Source organism: Callospermophilus lateralis, chromosome 9 (genome assembly GCF_048772815.1).
Source record: "Callospermophilus lateralis isolate mCalLat2 chromosome 9, mCalLat2.hap1, whole genome shotgun sequence".
Lineage (NCBI taxonomy): Eukaryota > Metazoa > Chordata > Mammalia > Rodentia > Sciuridae > Callospermophilus > Callospermophilus lateralis.
In genome coordinates this window covers 32,181,694-32,205,407 of record NC_135313.1, presented here as the reverse complement: position 1 = coordinate 32,205,407, position 23,714 = coordinate 32,181,694, and the positions used below count along the sequence as shown (strand labels likewise).

General features: G+C 35.3%; 2 protein-coding genes across 3 annotated transcripts in view; one reads left to right on the top strand and one right to left on the bottom strand.

The window, feature by feature from the left end:
- Positions 1-8,405, bottom strand: part of Wdr12 (WD repeat domain 12) — a 29,221-nt gene extending 20,816 nt beyond the window's left edge. The window contains exons 1-4 of one of the 2 annotated variants that reach the window (XM_076866890.2): positions 8,387-8,405; positions 7,707-7,818; positions 3,688-3,782; positions 1,119-1,213 (exon numbers count right to left, since the gene is read on the bottom strand). In XM_076866890.2, the coding sequence (XP_076723005.1) occupies positions 1,119-1,213; positions 3,688-3,782; positions 7,707-7,747 (231 nt within the window). In that variant the 5' untranslated portion in view covers positions 7,748-7,818; positions 8,387-8,405. Of the gene's footprint in view, positions 1-1,118; positions 1,214-3,687; positions 3,783-7,706; positions 7,819-8,058; positions 8,170-8,386 lie in introns of those variants that run through there. The other variant, XM_076866889.2, reaches the window with a different exon arrangement.
- Positions 8,406-8,487: 82 nt separating this feature from the next.
- The window catches only part of Carf (calcium responsive transcription factor), a 67,134-nt gene continuing 51,907 nt past the window's right edge, over positions 8,488-23,714 (top strand). The window contains exons 1-3 of the mRNA XM_076866887.2: positions 8,488-8,558; positions 12,198-12,361; positions 20,598-20,716. The gene's annotated coding sequence lies outside the window, so the exon portion shown is untranslated. The remainder of the gene's footprint in view (positions 8,559-12,197; positions 12,362-20,597; positions 20,717-23,714) is intronic.

Below are 23,714 nucleotides of genomic sequence, written 5' to 3'. Positions count from 1 at the left end.
TGAATAATATTAAGAAATATATTTCTTAATATATATGGGGTTGTGGCTCAGCGGTAGAGCACCCACCTTGCACGTGCGAGACACTGGGTTCAATCCTGAGCACCACATAAAAATAAATAAGTGAAATAAAGGTATTGTGTCCACTACAACTAAAAAATAAATATTAAAAAAAAAAAAAAAGAAATAGCCTTGGAAAAATTATGCTAAATGTGGGTGGAAAAACATGAAAAAACTTCAAAATAAAAAAAGATAAAAGCCTACCATTTAATTGGTAGAGTTCCTATTTAGGATGTTGTAATAGTTCTAGAAATGGGCAGTGATGATGGTTGCATAATATTGTAAATGTACTTGATGCCACTAAATTGTGTACTTATATATTTTACCACAATTTTTCAAACCACAAAAATTGTAAAATCAATTGTAAATTATATATTTAATTATAAAAACAATATCAAGGAGGGACTGGGGTTGTAGCTCAGTGGTACAGCGCTTGCCTTGCACATTTGAGGCACTGGGTTCAATCCTCAGCACCACATTAAACAAACAAAGTTATTAAAAAAAATTCCTAAAAAAAAAAAAAAAAAACCAATACCAAGTCTGAAAATTAAAAGGGGAAGAAGCACAATAAATCACAATATCCTAACAGCCATAGTTTTTATATGTACAAAATTATTTTGTATTGCTGTATTAGTATAAATATATTCGCTACACATTTCTTTCATAAATATGAAGAACATGTTAATTCACCTGCATTTTCTTGAATAACATGTTCTTATAAGAGGTTTCAAAATTAAATATATAGAAACTGAAGTTCTGATTTCACAGAAGAAAACAATAATCAAAACAATCTTGGGGGGCTGGGGATGTGGCTCAAGTGGTAGCGTGCTCGCCTGGCATGCGTGCGGCCCGGGTTTGATTCTCAGCACCACGTACAAACAAAGATGTTGTGTCCGCCGATAACTAAAAAATAAATATTAAAAAATTCTCTCTCTCTCTCTCTCTTTAAAAAAAAAAAAAACAATCTTGGGTATTAGAGATAGATTCAGACTTCTTCTACAAGGAGTTGCAATATCTGATAATGCTTTAAGCAAAATACAGAAGGTAGCACTTGAACTTACTGATGAGATGTTCTCCAGTTCCATATGTTTGAACAAGGGCATTCGCAAAAACTGGCCCTTGATAAGGAAATCAAACTCCACATGTTTGTGGAACTCTAAAGAAAATACAGAATAAAATTATTTCAATTCTTAAGGTCTGAAGTATTATTAATAGAGATATACAGGAATCCCCGAAATAAAAACATACACATTAACCCACTGTGGCCTGAGTTTCTCTAGAATTTCTTATAGCACATCAGACAAATGTATTTCAGTAAACCATGTGAATTTTTAAGAACAATAATACTTTGTTCTGTTGGTATAAGATTTTTCTTACTATTGCTGCTGTAATTATTGTTGTTTTATTATTATATTATTATTATCATCATTACTGGTATTGGGCATTGAAATTGCATCTTCAAGGTTTTCTTTAATGTGTTACTCTATTACCTATGTAGCCAGTAAACTAGCCATACGTAAAGTTTGGTGAGATTTCTAGTTTCAATTTTTGGCAAGATTATTCGTAGGCATGTATTTCCTCTGCATCATAGGAGGATGCACATAACATTTAGTTCTGTCTCTTTTTAAGATGTTATGATCCACCTTTGAACTCAGATGATGTCAGTTGGATTCAAAGCATCATAATGTTTCCTGTCAGCTATTAACCTACTCAATGGCCATAGCAGTTAATGGTAATCACACTTACAGCCCTTGTTTCACTTGGAGTCAGGAACTAGTAATCTAATTCTATCATTCTTTCTATACTTGTTAGCTATAATCCTTCTAAAAGAAAAATTTCCTCATCAACTATTTGGTTTGCTGTGTTTTAAAAAATCTTAAATCTGAATCATTTGTATCTTCAACTCAAGAGCAGTTATTGACAGTTATTCAATTTATATTATATAAAATATAAAATTGTCATTTTATATATAAAAATGACAAATATTTAGTCTGTAAGTTCAGAAGTTTATAAATCAGAATTGTTATGCATTCACAATTAAAGTATAAGAACTGGATCAACTGCAAGTGCTACAAGAGGCCAGGTGTGATGGCACACTCCTGTAACCCCAGTGACAAGGCAAAAGGATCACAAGTTTGAGGCCAGCCTCAGCATGTTGTCAAGAACCTGTCTCAAAATAAAAAATAAAAAGGGCTAGGAATGTAGCTCAGTGGTAGAGCATTCCTGAGTTTAATCCCCAATACTGCAAGGAAGTAAACAAAAATGCTACGTGAGTATCTTTGAATCAGAACTGTAACTTGCTAGCAATAAATATATTACAGGCCCTGAATATCCCCAACTTAAAAAAAAGGCTGTTCAAAAACATCATATCAAACTTCACAAAAAAATTATGAGACTACTTGAAGATGAAGAAGAGGCAAATATCAGGCATTAGTTTATATCTCTTATCTACCCATTCTTCCAACTAAGGCATTCCTCTAATAGAAGAGCTGCTTTGCAGCATTGAAAACAACTGAATAAAAACATGCTTGCCTCTACAAGGTACTACTTTGACAAATTTTGTTTTTAAAGATTACACTTTATGTGGCACAGCGGTAGTGCATTTGCCTGGCACTGGGTTTGATTCTCAGCATCACATTACGAATAAATAAATAAATAAAGGTTTGACAACAAGTAAGAAAATATTAAAAAAAGAAGATAACACTTATTTTATTTTTCATTTTTTATGTTCAGTTTTCTGTTTTATGTAATGTTCCTTTACTTTAAAAAAAAAGAACATACTGAAAATTTCAAATGTATAAAAAAGTAGAGAACAATAAGCCGTTAAAGACTTATCATCCAACTTCAACAATTAACAACTCATAGACAATCTTATTTCATCCATATTTTAATGCTCATTATGCAGTTTAAAAGACAACTTATTAGTTCATATATGGTTAGTATTTATCTTAAAAATGTTTTTACTTGATATTCTTGTATGTAAGATTTTTTTTTTTTAAGATGGACACCATATCTTGACTTCATTTATTTTATTTATTTGTATGTGGTGTTGAGGATTGAACCCAGTGCCTCACACATGTGCGAGGTTAGCGCTCTACTGCTGAGCTATAACCCAGCCCCTATATCCATTACATTTGTATGACTTCTGAAAACACATACACACACAAATACTAGTATTATACTGGCATTTTATTATAACATAAAACAAATACTCAAATTCAGATACTTTTATTTTGCTTTGCAGCTAAAGAGATGTGCAGCTTTGAGCTTCACTAGCAAGTGGGACGTAAGCACTGAGATACTTATTTTATGCCTACATAATCCACCCTCCATGTCATGGTCATACTGCCTTGAGTATCTCTGTATCACAACCAGTATGCTAAAATCTTTATTCTTAAATTAAAACCACCTTATCTCCATATTGACTTAAAAAGCAGATTAAACAGAAATATTTTTTTTTCCTGAGTATTTTTCTTTCAAAGTATCATGCAGCAGGAAAATCTGTATGTTACAATTTATATTACTGTTACAAAATTCATATATTGAGTCAAATAAATAAAAATGTATCTTAGTGTAGCTATTGGTACTATGCCCTCTGAACTTCTCTGAGTCAAAAGCATATATACCCACCATTTTTGGCCTCCAGCAATTTATTGATGATGTTACTAAGGTCAGCAATTTCAGAGGTGGCAGGAATTGAGAAGGGAACATCATCTACCACATATCTATAAAAAGAAAACAATATGTGAAAATCAAGTCAACAAATATTTTAACAAGTGTGTATTTATTCATTCAACAAACATTTATTGGATAACTACCACACTGAGTAAACAAAATGAATGAAAATATGTCTATTCTCTAGTGAGGTTAAAGTCTGGTAATCAAATACAATTAGTTTTGTAAGAACAATGCTATGAATGATAATAGATGCAAAATGAGAGAATAAGAAGAGATAAGTCATTTCAATCAAAGAAAAGGAGTGGTGGTGCAAGGTCTGAAAGGATCCCTCAAAATCATTCTTAAGCCACATCTAGAAAAGTGATTTTTGCCAGGGGATAGAGGAGTAGGCATGAAAAGTACACAAGAAAGTAGGGAGAAGAGCAAAACAATAGCTAGGAGTTGTTTTTATTTCAGAAAGTATGATTTTGCTTTAGGCAGTGACCAAAGATAAGGCTATGCTAGTTTATGAAATAGCTTTTACTGTTTTGAAAACACAGCATCACTGTAGCAGTCCAAGTTACAGAATATCATCAGAATTTTGTTTAGCTAGATCTTTCTGGGTGTGCAATGGAAACTGGATTAGGGGGGTAGGGATATAGCTCAATTGGCAAAGTGCTTGCCCGGCATGCCCAAGGCCCTGGGTTCAATCCCCAGCACCACAAAAAAAAAAAAAAAAAAAAAAAAAAGAAACTGGATTAGAGGAACAAAGAAGAAGCAGATTAGGAGACTCATAAGAAAGAATGTGGGAAAATATTTGAAAACATATATCTGATAAGAAGCTTGTAGCTAGAACATACTTAAAACTTGCAAATCTGTAATAAAAAGATAATTGAATTTTTTTTAAATTGGCAAAGGATTTGAATAGATGGTTTTCCATAGAATATATAAAAGTGGCCAATAGGTTCAGAAAAGATGTTCACAGTTATCCGAGAAATGCAAATCAAACCATGAAGAAATATCACATGATACTAGGGTTGCTGGAGTGCCGCAGTCTGGCTGGGCACAAATAACTGGGAGGTCACGAGCCACTTGTAGATTCAAGCAGGAACGAACTTTATTCGAGAACCCAAGTGAACTCCCCGGGAACTCCGCGAGAACTCAAAAGTATAGGGCACCCGAGGTAGCAGGAGCCGTCCTATTGCCGGACAGCAGAGATCCATATATACAACTGAATACACAGCCTGCCCCAATCCAGCATCATCCAGTTACAGCAATCAGCCATCATCCCAATAATTATACACAGCTTAACTTAACCATCATCATCATCCTAATGGCTCGCTGGCGCTACCCCTCAACCACTCCTTCTGGCAAAATGCCAGGTGCCATCCTGACTTGGTTGTGGCTCTCAACACTGGAGAAAAAAAAAACAGCTAATAAAAGATACTGATGAGGTATGGAGAAACTAGAACCCTCATACATAGATGGTTGTAATGTAAAATAATATAGCTGCCTTGGAAAACAGTCTGAAAGTTTCTCAAAAAGTTAAATGTGGAATTACCAAATGAAAACATATGTTCACACAAAAATTTGTAAGTTAATGTTCGCATAAACACTATTCATAATAGGTGGAAACGACCTAAATGTTTAACAAATGGACATGAATAGAAAAATGTGATCTATCAATACAATGGAATATTATTTGGTCCTCAGAAGGAAAACATACTATAGCATAGATGAACCATGAAAACAACATAGTAAGTGAAAGAAAACGAGTCACAAAGACCATGTATTAGGTGGGGTGTGTAGCTCAGGGGTAGAGCTCTTGTCTGGCATTCTCTAGGCTTTAAGTTTAATTCCCAACACCTAAATAAGTAAGCAAATAAGTAAATAATTCCATTTATAAAAAACATCCAGAATAGACAAATCTACAGAAACAAATAGTAGGTCTGTGTTTACCGGTGGTTGGGGCTGGGATGGTGGGGCGGGGTGAGGATAGCTAAAGGGTGATGAAAAATGTCTAACGTTGACAGAGGTGATGTGGCACAACTCCGAATATGATACTGCTGGTCCTCAAACTACCCTTGGAATAATAATAGCTATATATTTACCATGTCCCAGAAAGCAGTTATTCCAAAAAGTAACAAAACATAGAATTAAATTTTTTGCTTCTTCCTTTTACTATTTTGATCAATAAAACAGGGAGGGAAGAATAATGTGATTCTGTTTTACACACGTGCATACACATATACAATGAATGTGAATTTTATATGTGTGTGTGCGTATATATATATGTATATAAGCATATATATACACATACCAATATGTATTAATTGAAAGGAAGAAGCAGAACTTTAATTTCTAAATTTTGTTGCCTAAGAATGGGCACAAACACACACACACACACACACACACACACACACACGATATTTACCCATTTATTTCTTTGTTTAAAATACAGTGATATATTATTATTTCTTACAACTTTCTGTGAATCAACAATTATCTCAATAAAAATGTCAATTAAAAAATACAATGGCAACTGGGGATGGAGGCTCGCCCTGTAATCCCTGTGACTCGGGAGGCTGAGGCAGGAGGATCATGAGTTCAAAGTCAGCCTCAGCAAAAGGAAAATGCTAAGCAACTCTGTCTCTAAATAAAATACAAAATAGGGCTGGGGATGTGGCTCAGTGGTTGAGTGCCCCTGAGTTCCACCCCTAGTACCCCCCCCCAAAAAAATAATAATGACAGTGGCTATGCTAGTGCATTACCACATTCCTTGAGAAATATTAAGGCTAAGTATATAAATTAATGTTCATTAATGATATGATTTATATATACTGTGAACAATATAAGAGTGAAAATGATTTAAAGGTTAACTCATAAAAGTTATAAATACTAAATCAAAGGTATAATCTTAATTCAAGAGGGAGATTTCTAAATTATGCCTGACATTAGCATAATACAACAAACATATGTATATACATATATATATCATTTATCATTAGCACCAGAAAAATTTGACCAACATTGTTGACTCAGTCAATCCAAGAAGTTTAAGACATGGTTTCTACATTTAAGGGACTTACAATATTAATAGTGCAACGTACACCACAAGGTAGTACATAAGTAGATTTCAAATATGTTCTACAAATCTAGGAACCATTGGTAAAAATCGCTTTATACACACACGCGCGCACACACACACACACACACACAAATCAATGGTAAATGTTTGTATATAAATGATATTTAGACATACGTAAGTACATCTTATAAAAAGATTATAGCATACAACACAATATATACTGAATTGACTTCAGTTCTACCAACCCTCTATTCAGAGATCCACTTTCTACCCTGGTTTATAAAAGCATTTTCTATCACCTACTTAAAAAGAAAAGAAAAACAAGGAAGAACAGTAGAAGAAAGAGACCAAGGGGAAGGAGGAGGGGAGAGAAAGGGGAAATAATGGAGAATGATATCGGGCAAATTATATTTTTATATTGTGTGCATGAAAAAATAATGTAACAATGAATTTCACCACTAGGTACCATTACAATACATCAATTAGAAATATAGGGGGGGAAAGGCAGTTATGTTTTCAGAAGCTGTGAAACACCACTAGCAGCCAGCTTGTAACGACACGGCCCTTTTGTTCACTGTTCAAATTATGCATATGGTGTGCATCATTCAGAAAGCAAACCCGAAGCTCTTCAGTTTCCTCCATACACAATTCAAATTATATGAAGCCCAGGAAACGAGCAGGAAAGAGGTGATCTTGGAGACCTCTGAGAGGTTCCTGAAAAACCCTTGCAAGGCACCACTTCTGAGGAGACCAGGGACTCAAGTTAGGAGAACAGCAGGAACAAAGGGAAAAAACGGAGGCGGGGAGTAGCTGACAGCAAAGACAATGACAATCAGGGAAAAACAAGAACACAAGGTCGTGCCTGGGAAAGAGGCTAATCCCGACGGCTGGGCCGCTTACTTACTTCTTGTTGTCAGTGTAGAAGCGTGTCTGGAGCTGAGCCATGGCGAGAAGACTTGCCCTCGAAAACGTATGAGTTAGCAGTCAAAAAAGAGGTGCTCTTTAACCTCTTAATGCTACAAAAAGAGATAATTAAAATTAGTCTGCACGGGTAGGCGAGAACTGCGGTCCAAGCCGGATTTCGGCTTTCTTCCCCCGGGTTTCCTCAGCAGAAGGCACCACGAGGTTCACCTTCCATACAGGCCCAGCCCGCAAACATCAAATACCTATTCCTAGATTGAGGAATCACCGATTGGTAAAGCACAGTCTTAAAGGCAGAGTGCCCCCTTAATCTTTTTTTAGATTTCTTCCCATACCTTTAGGCTGTGATCGATTAGGAAGCTTGAGAAATTTCCAACTCAAATTTGTATTTTAAAATAAAACACTATCGTTAGACTGGATACTTCAAACGCAGTTGTGAGATACTACAATTCCCAGGAAGCAGCGCGTCTCAAACGCTGTGACCACTGGGAACTGTAGTCTTGTCACGCTGTATCAAGATCTCTTATTTGCATTAAATCCTCCAGACTCCAGCCAGATGTTTATTAAACTTCCTCTAGATGACTAAGGTCTTGCCAAGTTCCTTTTCTTATGTATGTTCTCAACCACAACCTGACCCACCCATGACTTTTCCCGAGTTCTCACCACTAGCCTCGGGTTCGCCAAGGCGGAAATACGAGAAAAATAACGTTCTGAAAAGAAACCCGCGACGGTGGCCGATAGTGGTCTCACAGCGTGGGACCGCACTGCACCTCCCAGAGAGGTGCGCCTGCGCATTGTGCTGGTCTCCATGGCGGGGCCTCGGAGCCAAGACGAGGTTGAGTAGACTCGTTTTGAATTTTCTCCCCTCTGCTCCGGCGGACTTCCCTCCTCGCCTTGTGGGGCTTTCGGCGGCGGCAGGGCTGGGGAACTAGAGGTTTGGCAGAGTCATCTGCGCTGACGAACTGGATGCTACCTCCCAACCCCCCTTTCTACCTCCTCGCGTCACCTCCTGACCCGCCCGGGCTGGTAGCAACTGCCGGCCCCCGCCCCTGCCGCAGCCGGGAACTGAGGGCGCCCTTCATTCTCTTTCTCGGGGCTTTTTCCGGGCCCTCCTAGCTAGGCCCACTACCACGGGCCCGGGAGGGGGCTCGCGGGCCCCAGGGAGGCAGACTGGAGAAGGAGGAGGTTAGGTGTCTTGAGGGTTGCAGAGCCCCAAAACGAGCCATCACCGCCAAGGACCAGCGCCCCTTTGGCGGGAGCGCCCTGCGCGTGGTCTCCCACGCTCTCTTGCGCCCGGCTTTTAAGCGTCTCCCCTCCCCACTTTCTCAGCCTTTTTATACCTTGTGTTTAGAAGAAGAAAAGCTTCTGCCCACACCTTCTCCCCGTGGCTTTTTTACTTTTTGTTTTGAAGTTACCCAAAGCCTTGTCTTGGTCGCAATGATCCAAGTAATTACTCTAGTTCAATATAGTTGTTTCTCTGAGGTAGGCTGGATGGAGATGATACTCTCCAGATCCCAAAGTCACATTTTAAGGCATTCGCCAGCAAAGCTCCAAGAGGGGGTCTTCAAGAGAGAACAGTTTAGGATCAGGCAGAACTGGATTGCAAAAGTTGTGGGCGGAACGGTATGTGTGCGGGTGAAGAAAACTAAAGCTTTCCTCTACGTTACTTAAAGATGTATTAGATTAAGTAGACGCCTAATATTGAAATCAGCTGTAGGAAATTAGAAGTAATTTAAACAATTGGGAGTGAAATATCTTTTATTGGAGAGCAATGGCAATAAAACCACGACTATTTTCAGTTTACTCACTTTTATAAAATATGTACCCTGGAACCAGAATGCCTGGGTTCCATCCTGACTGGTACTTAATTAACCTCTCTGTGCCACGTTTTAGTCAACTGAATGAATTAAAATGCCATATAAATTCTCAGCAAATATTATTATATTATGCATTCAAGTTTAACTAGAAGCTTTGCCTATGTGAGCAAATGAGAGAGATAGCCACTTGGATGGAGGAATAAAATGAGAAAACCTTTACAGAAGTCCCAGAAAAACACTTGTTGTGATTGAGCTTGTAATGATGTGGATTTACACGTTAAATAAGCTGAGGTATCTGAAGCTTGAAACACTTTCTTAACTGAAATCTTGTGGTATTTGTTAGTAACATCATTAGTTAAAATATCTTGGAAATTTTAAACTGTCATTAATTTGAAATTTAGCAAATTAAGAATAATAACTGAGCCAAATAATTTGCACTTCGTTTGAATAGAAAAATATGGGGAAGATAAAGAATATCAATATAGAATATTCTTAAGGAAATAAGACTTCGATTTGCAAATTGGAAGTCTTGAAAATTCAGTAAAGTACTTATTTCTATTGAGACTTTAAGGAAAACTCAGCCAATAAGTGTTGCAAAAATAACTGAATACCCCATATGATGTTTTGGGTTTTCTTTCAGCAGTGATTTATGTGTCATGTTTGATGTCACCTCCAAACAGTACCTAACATAGCTAATACTTTTGCTTTGAATGTTTTTCTTAGTATCATTTAGTACATTAATGGCAAGCTTTAGGTTCAAAACAATTTCCTATGGAATTAATTTTTTGTAGTCCCTGAGGACTACCTGGAGAACATTGCTATCTGGAGAACCACATCTTGGAAAATACATGTTTTTCTTTTCTGTCATGTTTGTGTGTGTGAAGAGTCCCCTACTTGGTTGGTTGTAGAATTAAAAGAAATCCTAAGATTTCAAGTGGCTTCATCCTTCAGTCATCCTGTTTGGGAGTTTATTCTCAGATCATTGTTTCTAACAGATGAATTTCATTTTATTTATTTATTTAGTTTTGGTACTAGAGATTGAACCCAAAGGTACTTTACCATTGAACCACATTCACCACCCTTTTTATTTTATTTTATTTTTTATTTTTTTAAATTTTTTAAAAAATTATTTTTTGGGGCTGGGGATGTGTCTCAAGCAGTAGCGCGCTCGCGCCTGGCATATGTGTGGCCCGGTTTCGATCCTCAGCACCACATACAAAGATGTTGTGTCCGCCAAATACTAAAAAATAAATATTAAAAAAAATATTTTTTGGTTGTTGAGGGACCTTTATTTTATTTATTCATATGTGGTGCTGAGGACCAAAACCAGTGCCTCACACGTGCTAGGCAAGTGCACTTCCACTAAGCTACAACCTCAGCTCATTTTTTTCAATTTTGAAACAAGTACTCACTAAGTTGCCTAGGGTCTTGCTAAGTTGCTGAGGTTGACCTTGAATTTATGTTCCTCCTGCCTCAACCTTCAGGGTTGCTGGGATCACGGGTGTGCACCACTGTGCCCAGCATAACCAATAAATTTTAATACACAGAAATCTATGGGGGAAATTCCACAATAACTAAGTGATAAGACAGTTTTTTTGGAAGTTACACCTGAAATATTATAGTTTAGAACAAATAGAATTGCTGTTGAACAAAATGAAAAAAAATGTTAGTATCCTAAGTTCTTTTCATCTACTATGCATTCACTATGTAAACAATAAAAATGCCTTTCTCTCCATAAATAAAAAAACTGAAGCACCAATTTTTGTTTTGTTTTGTTTTGTTTTTGGTACTGAGGATTTCCACTGACCTAAATCTCCAGCCCTTCTTATTAAGTTGCTCTGGATCTCGCCAAATTGCTGAATCTGGCTTTGAACTTGCAGTCCTCCTGCCTCAGCCTCCTGATTCACTGGGTTACATGCACTACCACACCAGGCTCTAGTTTTTTGATATAAGATAAAATCTACTTTTGTAATGTGATATGATAGTATTCTAGATAGCAGTTTGCCAGAAAAAAATGAATACTGTTTTCTGAAGTCTGATCATTAACTGGCTTAACTCCAAATTTAATAATTTTTTTCTTTCTTTTTTTCATCCAATCCCAGTGCTTCTTACTTAAGAAGTAAATTTATAGCGCTGGAATGTGGCTTAGTGGTAAATCACTTGCCTACCAGCATATATGAGACTCTGGGTTAAATCTCCAACACCACCAAAAGGAAGGAAGCAAAAAGAAAGAAGTTTATCAGTATAGGGTTGGGAGTAAGAGAGAGAAGAGGTTTTAAAGTTTCTTGTGGCTTGGAAAGATAGTCTGTTAGTAAATGTTTTCCTTGAGGAAATAGATGTAAAATATATAAGTTGCTGCAGAGGTCTGTTTCATTTGTTTTTGTAGAGTGTGAGAGTTGAAATAAAACCATAGTCTGGATTCTTAATTTTAGATAAGAAAACAGGCACAGAGGGGTTAAATCACCTACTCTAAGACACATGTAATTATCTGTAAAGGCAGCATGGTCTTTAGTTCTCTTCAACTGAGAACTACCAAGTGGTTCTACCAAGTGTGGCTGGTAATAGCTACTTTTTCAATAAAACCTGCGTAATGAAATCTAGTAGTTTTATTCATGTATAGAAAAATCAAATATACATTGAATAATTTCTCATTACAGAGAAAATGCTGCTGTGAAGACACAATTATAACTTTCACATAAATGAAGCTACAGCTGTTATTTAGTGTCCCCCAAAAGGAAGAACTTTGGTGAACATGAAAGAGCATTCTGGGGGTGGCAGAATGCTTGAGGACTGGAATTTAAACTTGAGCCACTGCCTGAAGGTAATCATTTTATTTTTAATTTAAGTGAAAGCAACAGCTTTATAAGTTAACTATTATCTCTTACATATTAATGAAAAAGTCAAATTATACTTTGTTATAGGCAATTGTTCTATTTATGGTTACCAGTTGGAAAAAAACATTTTATACCTAGTTAATGTTATTAATATTTCACTTCTCAAAAACTTTACATTGAGTTAATTGGGAATTAGTGATAATAAATTATGCATGTACTGACATCAAGGATAGATGGGGAAATTGGGTATTTTAAATCATTCTGCAGTTGTCAGGACTGAAGAGAGTAGTAGAAATTGTTGGAAGAAATGAGAAGGAATAGTACTTTTCACTACAAATTATTTTTCTGAAAGGATGTTCGTAAAGTTAGAACTGCTTTTAATCTCTATTTCAACAGTGGATTAGGTATTCATATTTAAACCCATTTTTCTATATGGGAATTACTTTAAATCGAATTTTCCTTCTATAACCACAGAAAGTTTGTTTAAATTATAATTGCATTTTGCATTCCCATAAGAAAATCAAGTTATTTTTCTTTCATTGGCAAAATCCAAGTCTAGGCAAAATTTTCAAAAAGTGGTTTGTTTGACAATCTTCCTTTGTCAGTATCACTACCCCTTTACTAGTGTACTTACCTAGGGTATTCATACTTCCTTCAGTCTTCACATTTAGTTCAGGACTGTCAAATCCCTCAAAGTTCTTTCAGTCTATAGTTATAATTGCTTCCTTACCTCCAAATTAAACTCTTCACTCCCTCAGAATAGCTGTTTCCAACTCATCTTAAAAGGAAAAAAAAGTTTTTCTTCTATAAACTTATGCAAATTCAAGGCTGGGATTGTGGCTCAGCAGTAGACCCGGGCTCGATCCTCAGCACCACATTAAAAAAAAAAAAAAAAAGCATTGTGTTGTGTCCATCTACACCTAAAAAAAATAAATATTAAAAAAATTTATGCAAATTGATTAATGGCTAATGCTCTATCTAAAGTATTTTTAATAGAAAATGTGTTTTAATGCCCATACAAGTTTTATTAAATGTCAGTGAAAAGACAAAAAAGGAGATAAGGTGGAAAACATTTTTGAGGGGCTAGCTGTGGAATGGGGCACCTGGAAAGAAACAGAGTAAACTTTTGCAGTTCTTTTCCCTAAACTGTTTCCAGTTTTTACAATTCCTTCCCAAGTCCACTTCTGAATCTGTTCTACAGAATGTTTTCTCAATGGCTACTGTTAGACCTCTAGCTTTTGGATGAGATCAGACAGAGATTTTTAGTTTACTGACAGGAGAGCTTTTTTTTGTGTTAGGAACTGCCTCTAATAAATTTTTACCAGGAAAAGTTGAAAACAAAAATGAGCAGAATTTATTTTATTAACCTATCAAAAAAATGATTTAAAGCTATGGAGTTTTGACTAATAGACAAAGGTGGGTGCTTTGTCTATGACTTCAAAAGATGGGCTTTGGAGTCAACACATACAGTTTGAGTTCTTTGTTATTTCTTAAATATAATCTTGGGAAATTTACTTAACTTGCCTGAATATTATATGCAAATTGGAGCAAGTAACTGAATCAAGGATATTTTAAAGGTTTAAATAAAATGATACAGGTAAAACACATTTAACATAGTGCCATATTATGGATAATCTTCTAAAATTTGAATAGTGAGCCTCAATAAAAGGATTATAATAATAGGTCTTCCATCATAGGATAGTAGAATGGTAATAATTCTACCTAATAATTATTAAGCATAGAGATATTCAGGTAATATTAAACTATTTTATAGCTATGGTAATTAAATTCATAATTGCTGTTGACCTACCACACTACTGTTTATGTTTAAAAATCAAAATAAAGAGCTCCCTAGAATATTAAGAAATTTTTAATCTTAATGTCATCATGTTTAGACAGTATGTCAATATACTTGATTTATTTTAGAAAAGTTTAATTGTATCCAAATTGTACGTTAGACAATTTACTTTAGAAAGTTGAATTGTATTCTTGACAATAAATATTTCAGTTTTAATAAGTTCTTCAGTAGAACTTCATTTTCATTTGAATCTAACTTTGTAAAAGTTTTCTCTTAAAATAGAACTCTCTTATTTTTCTGCTCAGTGCACATTAAAAGTCAATCAATAAATAATATTTAGAGTTGGGGTCGTGGCTCAGTGGTAGAGTGCTCACCTAGCATGCACAAGGCACTGGGTGCGATCCTCAGAACCACATAAATGTAAAATAAAGATATTGTGTCCACCTAAAACTAAAAAAATAAATGTTTTTTAAATAAATAAATAATATTTAAATAAAATATTAGGATAATCAACTATTAGACACAAAAACCTTAAAACTGGCTGGAATTTTGAAGATCACCCATACTAAATTCTGATTTTAAACTGAAATTGAAGTTCAGAGAAGTTAATAATTTGGATTTTTTTCCCCATTAAATCCAGGTCAATTTTATATTCATTCTCTACTACATTTAATGAGATGTGTGAATTTTTTAAATTAAGCAGTAATAATTCAATAGAGCTTATTAGTTATTTAAAAGTGTAAAGTTTTTGCAATTTTTCAAAGATGATGTAGAAGTATGTTTAGAAGTTCATTTAGAAGCTTCATACTAAGACCATTTTTTTGTTGTTGTTTCAGTTTTTCGTACTGGGGATTTAACCTTGGGGCACTTTACTAGTGAGCTACATCCCTGGCCCTTTTTATTTTTTAATTTTCAGACAGGGTCTTACTAAGTTGCTTATAAGGCCTTGCTAACTTGTTAAAGCTGGCCTCTAACTTGTGATCCTCCTGTTTTAGCCTCCTGAGTCACTGGGATTACAGGCAAGTGCCATTAAGTTTTCATTACATCAGTGAAATGATTAGAATTTTTACCTTCAAAAACCAATGGATTTATTTAGTTTAGATAGGTGAATTTACATATGTAATAAAAAATGAACATTTATTGAATACTGACAATGTGTTGGGATTTATGCCAAGGCTTTTCCATACATTATTTTATTTAATGTTCACAACAACCCTATGAAGTGGATATAATATTATTCCTAGTTTGCAGATGAGAAAACTAAAGCTTAGAATGATTGCCCAACTTGACAACTAAGTGTAAAGCTGAAATTCAGAGCTAGATCAAATGACTACAGAATACTCCAACAGATTTGTGCAGTTTTACTAACTGACCCTTTCACTAAACACTTCTGGTTGGTTGGTTTATTTATTTTTAAGATGGAGTCTCTCTATTTTTCTCAGGCTGTCCTCAAACTTGTGGGCTCTATCAGCTTCCAGGTTAGCTAATTTGATAAAGTTGGCCTCTAACTTGTGATCCTCCTGGAACTATAGACTTGTGCCTCCATGTCTGGCTTTTTCTGTTTTTATTTCAAGTTTTAGCAAAAAAAAAAAAAAAAAAAAAAGTAGTTTTGTGTATACTTGAACTCCAGAATTGTTCAGAGTTTGACAACTTAATCAAAAATTTCAAGATAACTTTAGAGTTTATATACTGTGATTTGCTATTGGCTTTATTTCCCAATCACTCTAATTCCTGTTTTTGTTTTTAATTAAAAGCCTTTATATTTTTTTTTAACATTGTTTAGGCTTATAGAAAAATTGAGCAAATAATAAGACCCCATCCCCTACCCCACCACAACACGCAGCTTCTCTATTATTAACATCTTGCATTAGTATGACACATTTCTTAATTGTCAAACTAATTCTATTGATACATTATTATGAATGAAAGTCTATAGTTTACATTAAAGTTTACTCTGGGCTGGACAGTTTTGTGTATTTTGATAAATACATGATATCATGTATAGTATCATAAAGAATTATTTCAATCACCATAGAAGTCCCCTGTGCTTCACCTATTCATCCGTTTTCCTGCCCCATTTATACACCTAACAACCTCTGTCAACCACTGATCTGTTACAGTGTGTATAGTTTTCCCTTTTCTAGAATGTCATATATTTGGAACCATAATGATATGTAGCCTTTCAAATTGGCTTCTTTCATTTAGAAACAAAAATAGGCATTGAAGTATTCTCTGTGTCTTTTTGTGATTTTTATATTTCATTTGTTTTTGGCTTTGGTGGTGCTAGGGATAGAACCTAGGGCCTTCCACATGCTAGGCAGGTGCTATACCAGTAGGTACACCCCCAGCCATTTTTTTTTTAAGTCACCAAGAAAACCTCCATGGGCTAGGGATAGAGCTCAGCAGTAAAGTACTTACCTCACATGCACAAGGCCTTGGATTCTATCCCCATCACAGAGACCAAAAAAAAGTTTCACTTATGGATATGCCACAGTTTATTTATTTACTCAACTAGTCAAGGACATCTTGCTTTGAAGTTTTAGTAGTTATGAATAAAGCTGCTGTAAATATCTGTGTATGAGCATTTGTGGAATATAAGTTTTCAATTCCTTTGGGTAAATACCTAGTAGTAGAATAGCTAGATTCTATGTGTAGCTTTATGAGAAACTGCAAATTATCTTCCAAGGGATCTGTACCATTCTGCATTCCAGCAGCAATGAATGAGAATTCCTGTTTTTCTTCATCCTTTCCAGCATTTTATATTGTCAGTTGTTTTATTTTAACCATTCTAATAAAATATAAATGTTAATAATGGCATCTTATTGTTAAGATTTAGTTTGCCATATACTGTTGGACATCCTCCCATGTGTTTAATTGCCATATGCATATCTTCTTTGATGAAGTATTTCTTCAGCTCTTTCAAACATTTTAAAAATTGGATTCTTTTTCTTATTGTTTTTATAGTTTGCTGTATATTAGGGATACAAATCTTGTATTCTTTTATAAATACTTTCTCCTAGTCTGTAGCTCATCTTCTAATTCCTTTGATTTTTTTCCCCACTGAAGTCAGAAATTTTTAATTTTAATGAAGTCCAGCTTATCAGTTATTTCTTTCATACAGCTTATCAATTATTTCTTTTATAAATTGTGCCTTTCATGCTATATTTGAAAGTCATTGCCACGCCCAAGATCATCTGGGTTTTCTCTTATATTTCCTCTAGGAATTTTGTAGTTTTGAACTATACATTTCTTTTAGTCAGCTTTTTTGCCACTGTGGCCAAAAGACCTGACAAGAATGATAGAGGAGAAAAAGATTATTTAGTACTCACAAGCTTAGAGGTCTCAGTCCATAGACAGCCAACTCAATATCTCTGAGCCTGAGTGATACAGAATATCATGGCAGAGGAAGGCAGCTCAGGACATGGCCATCAGAAGCAGAGAGAGCTCTGCTCACCAGGAACAGAATATAAACCCCAGGAGCATGAAGTCACACCCTACCTGCCTATAGTTAACACCCAGTTAATCCATATCAGTGGATTAATCTACTGACTAGATTAAGGTGCTTTTTTAAATTTTTTTTTTTTTTAGTTATTTTTGGACACATGCCTTTGTTTTATTTATTTTTTATGTGGTGCTAAGGATCAAACCCAGATCCTCGCATGTGCTAGGCAAGTGCTCTACTGCTGAGCCACAACCCCAGCCCCTAGATTAAGTCTTTTATAATCCTATCATTTCACCTCTGAAAATTCTTGTATTGTATAACATATGAGTTATTGGATAACAGCTCATATTTTTTTTTTTATTTTTTATTTTTTTGGTACCAGGGGTTGAACCCAGAGGCACTTACCCACTGAGCCTCATCCCCAGCCTTTTTAAAATAGTTTATTTAGAGACAGGTCTCACTAAGTTAAGTTGCTAGGGCCTTGCTAAGTTGCCAAGGCTAGCTTTAACTTGTGATTCTCCTGCCTTAGCTTCCCGAGTCACTGGGATGACAGACATGTGCCACTTAACCCAGCTACACCTCATATCTAAACCATAATATTCTTCCCTCACTCCCAAAGCTTATGCCCACCTCACAATGCAAAATGCATTTAGTTCATTTCCAAGAGTTCTTATAGTCTTAACATAAGTTCCAGCATTGCCTGAAAGTCCAAGTCTCCTCTGAGACTCAAGGCAAACTCTCAGCATGAGCCCCTATAAAAATCAATATCCAATATGTAATAGCACAACAAAGTAAACATTTCCATTCTACAAGGGAGAAATAGGGGCATAGAAAAATGGGATCAAATTAAGACCAAAATCCAGTTGAGTAAAAAAGTCCTGTGGCTCCACATCCAGAGTCTAGGGCACATGGCATCGTAATGTTCTCTCCAAAGGGCTTATGTTGCCTCACTCCTATGGCCTTGCTGTTTGCAACCTTCATGATCTCTCTTGTGGCTTATTTCTGCTCGATTCCTGCAACATTTCTTGGCAGATATCCTATGATACAGGCATTTCTTCATCTTGGGGGGTCTCCACTGCAGCTTTGGCTTCCTTTTCACTTCTTCACATATCACATACTCAACGACAATCCACAAGGACTCCAGCCTGCTGCACTGTGTTTCACAGTGCAGACCTTCTTTTGAAATCTTAGAAAACACTTCATGGTCCCTAACTCCAGCATCCTTCATTCTTGTAAAATCAGCTTCATGTTGTTGACACCAAGATCTGCTGCCATTTTGAGCAGTAGCCAAGTCAAACTGGGACAATTGCATCAGCAACTTCTGAGTGCCTGGATGTCTAAGCATCATGAAAAAACTTCCTGTTTGTTCTTCCATCCCCAGAAATCAGGTGCCCTGATAGTCTTTTCTGAAAGGAATTTTTACTTTTTTTTACTTTTTTTTTTTTTAGTTATAGTTGGACAATATACCTTTATTTTATTTATTTTTATGTGGTGCTGCTAGGTTAGTGCTCTGTCCCTGAGTCACAACCCCAGCCTGGAATTTTTACCCTTGGGCCTGAAATGTGCTGATGTCAGCTTCTGGAATGCACATTTTCCACATTTTTACATCTTTGAAATTAATATAATTTATAACTAGTGGTGTCTTATAGTCTCTGTTGGCCAAAGAGCAGGTTCTGCTATGTCTTTACCCATACAATAGCACCAGTATCAAAACTTAAAAGGATGAGTCCCAGCCACTTAGTGACAGTGGTGGAATGCTATTTCAACTTTTGAAACCTAATAGCTACAAGGAAGGGTTTTGGAGGGGAAAAGAAGGCAGTTATCAGCCATGTTTCATCAATACTTCCAAAACTGGATTAAAAAAGATTTGTTCTACATAAATTGCAAAGCCATCTTAAAAGCTCAGTTTTTTTTTTTTTTTTTTTTTTTAAATTTTAATATTTTATTTTATGTTTTTAGTTCTCGGTGGACACAACATCTTTGTTTTGTATGTGGTGCTGAGGATCGAACCCGGGCCACACGCATGCCAGGCGAGCGCGCTACCGCTTGAGCCACATCCCCAGCCCAAAAGCTCAGTTTTTAAGTTTTCTTTCTTACGAGTTTTTTAAAGATAAGATTAAGGGGCTGGGTTTGTGGGTCAGCGGTAGAGTACTCACCTCGCATGTAAGAGACCCTGGGTTCCATCCTCAGCACCACATAAAAATAAATAAGTGAAATAAAGGCATTGTGTCAAACTACAACTAGAAAATAAATATTAAAAGAAAGATAAGATTAAGTTCCTTAAGAAAAAATTGAATACCAGTGAGTGAATTGAAGTGATTCCAAGAATTAGATTCTGAATGCAAAGGGATAACTTAGATTTTCCATGTATTTTCCCCTTATGTATTTATATGCACTATTTAGTTAAAATAGTTTTCTATGATAAAAATGTTTAAGTTTAAAAAGACCCTTTCAATAATTATGAAATAAAACTTTCAAGTGATAAGAAAATATGTATCATTGTTTCTCATCTTTTTTTCTTTCTTAGTGATTCATAAAATAAGGGTACACTTAAATTCAGTGACATCTGGGGCTGGGGTTATCAGCAGTTGAATGCTCACCTAGCATGTGCAGGGGCTTGAGTTTGTTCCTCAGCACCACATAAATAAATAAATAAAGGTATTATGTTCAACTACAACTAAAAAATAAATATTAAAAAAAAAATTCATGGGCTGGGGATGTGGTTCAAGCGGTAGCGCGCTTGCCTTGCATGCGTGCGGGCCGGGTTCGATCCTCAGCACCACATACAAACAAAGATGTTGTGTCCACCAATAACTAAAACGAAATATTTAAAAAAAAAAAAAAAAATTCAATGGAATCTTAGATTGGATGTAATACAATATTTTTATTGTACATTGCTGGATTTTGTTTACTGATTATTTTATTTGGATTGTTATATTTATATATTTATGATTGTTTTAAAACAGATTTTGTTTCTATTCAGGTATGGTGAGGCCAACAGAACAGGAGTCGATTGCCTTTGAAAAGATAGTTTATTACTCACAGCTTCCAAGAGGAGAGGGACATGCCATACCACATAGGGCCACACAAAACAACACAAAGGTTGGTAGCAATTAGAAGGTGGGAAACTACAAAAAAAAAAAAAAAAAAAAACACAAAAACCCTGAATTGTGGTTTTCAAGAAAAAGAATGGGCAGACAGGTCAAGCAGACCAAGTAGGTTTAATATTGGCTAGTTTTAACCATTTCAATGGACTTAGGTGTATTGGCTGTCCCTTTTTGTCTGATACCTGACCCTAAAGTAATTAGGACAAGGAAATAGTGTCCCAGAGGGTAAGTGCCCCATAAAGGAAGTTGATCTGGGTGTTTTGTGTCTGGATTAGTTAGTTTGCATAGAAAGGGCAAGTTTATAGGAGAGTCTAGAAATTGGTTATTCCTGGGAGGAGGAGTTCTTCCAGAATTGCAAGGACCTAGTGCATATAGCAATTAAAATTGTTCTATAGATTTTCTTCCTTGTACTGTCTTTGTCAATTTTGTCATGTAGGTTATAAAATAAGTTTGGAGTAATCTCTCTTTACAATATAAAAGAGTATATATAAGATTGGAATTGTTTTTTTAAGAAAAAACATGGTTTTTTAAAACTTTCTTAAAATGTCTTGCCTTGGGTTTTTGTGTGCGTGTGGGTGGGAACATTTTTCACATTCAATTTCTTTAATGTATATAGGACTGTTCAGTTGTTACAATTCTTCTGTAATCTGTTTTGGTAAGTTATTTTTTTCTAGGAATTTATCCATAATATCCCTATCTTTTGTAGTTAGTCCCTTTTTTGTTGTTTTACCGGCATTTTTTGTCTTTCTTTTTTCTCTCTTGCTAAATATTTTTCTCAGATAATCAACCTGTGGCATTATTGGCTTCTCTTTTTAAAAAAAATATCAATTTTTTAGTTATAAGTGGACATAATATCTTTTTATTTATTTTTATGTGGTGCTGATGATGGAACCCAGTGCCTCACACATGCTAGGCAAGCACTCTACCTCTGAGCCACAACCCCAGCCCCATTGGCTTCTTTATTGTGTCTTTATGGTCTATTGCATTGAATAGATCTCTTTAATATGGACTTTCTTTGTATGTGTCTGCATTTGTATTTCTCACCTTAAAAGTTGATCAGTTGGTTCATTTTTCCCCCAAGAAAGTGGTTTAAATAATTTTTTATTTTTTAGTTGACAAAAATTATATTTATTTATGCTACAACATCATGTTTTCATATATGTATAAATTGTGGTATGGTTAATTTGAGCTGGTTAACATATGCATTATCTTGTATACTCTTCTGTGTGTGTGTGTGTGTGTGTGTGTATGTATATGTGGTTGTTGGGATAGAAACCAGGGCCTTGTGCATGCTAGGTAATTGCCATACCCACTGAGCCACATCTGTAGCCCTACTTAACAGGCTAAAATCACCAAGAATCTAGTTTACAGCAACTTTCAAATATTACAATTTATTTTTACTAATTATAGCCATTGTGATGTATAATATAGATCTCTGGAACCTTTTTATCTCATACAATTGAATTTTTTTTCCGAAAATAAAATTTACCTTGAAATTTTATGTTAGTTGTATCAAACAAGTTTTTAATTATTTTATTTATTTGTTTTTATGTGGTGCTGAGAATTGAACCCAGTGCCTCACACATATTAGGCAAGTGCTCTATCATTGAGCCATAACCCGAGACCCTTCCAACAAGTTTTGTTACATAATATTTTTTTATGTTTTCGATCTAGTATTTGAAGTTCTCTGAGTTCAGAGAAACGCGTTCTTTAATTGTCAGGAATGGAGTTTTAAGTATGTCCAATCAATCAAGCTTGTTCGGTTTATTTTCATGTTTTTTGTTTGCTTAACTTAAGGTAGTTATAATGAACTATTGTACTTTGACAGTGCATTTGTCTATTTGGCCCTAAATTATATTCATTTTTAAAATGTTTTCAAAGGGAAATTTAAAAATATACAGAAGTAGAAACAAACCAATGCCTGTTAGTCATTTATCAATTTTATTTGTTTGTTTTTATGGCACTGGGGATTGAACTCTCAGGGGTGCTTTACTACTGAGCTATATTTTCAACCCTTTTTAATTTTTATTTTTAGGCAGACACTTACCAAGTATCCCAGGCTGGCCTTGATCTTGGAATCCTTCTTTCTCAGCTACCAAAATTGCTGGGATTATAGGTATATGCCACTGTGCCTGGCTCTCATTTACCAGCTTTAACAATTAATACTGTATGGTGGTCTTTTTTCATATTGTACTACTTTATCTGACCTTGATGTTCTTTGAAACAAATCCTGGACATCATAACATGATATAATTTTATCCATAAATATTAACCTTACTGTATTATCATTCTTATACCTAAAAAACACAGCAAAAATTACTTAATATTGTCAAATATCTGTTCACATTCATATTTTCCAGATTGTCACACATACACACATATTATAATATGTCTAACTCTAACAATATATACCTAAATATAGATTTTTTTAAATGTGTTAAGTATGTGTATAATATATATATAACTGTTCTAGTGCAAATGAAGTGGTATCTTACTGTTTTGATTTGAATTTTCTTATGACTAATGACACCGATCTTTTTTTTTTTTTTTCATGTGCTTGTTGGTCATTTCAACATGGTTTTTTTTTTTTTTACCATGTTCCTTAAAGAAATATCTTTGCCCTTTTTATTTATTTATTTACGGTACTGTGGATTGAACCTAGGGGTTTGCTTCCTCTGAGCTACATCTCCAGACCCCTTTTTTTGTTTTCCTTCTCAAATCAGGGTCTCACTAAGTTGCCCAGGCTGGCCTCAAACTTGGCAGTCCTCCTGCCTCAGTCTCCGGAGTGCTAGGATTATTGGCATGTGCCACTGTGCCTGGCCAGCTTCATTGTTTTTCATGTGGATATTCACTTATCTGCAGCACCATTTATTGAAGAAAGTGTCTTTTTCCATTGAATTCTTTTGGTGTCCTGTCAAAAATCATTTACTCGTCAATATAATAATTTGTTTATGGACTCTCAGTCCTGTTCTATTGATATATATTATCCTTAT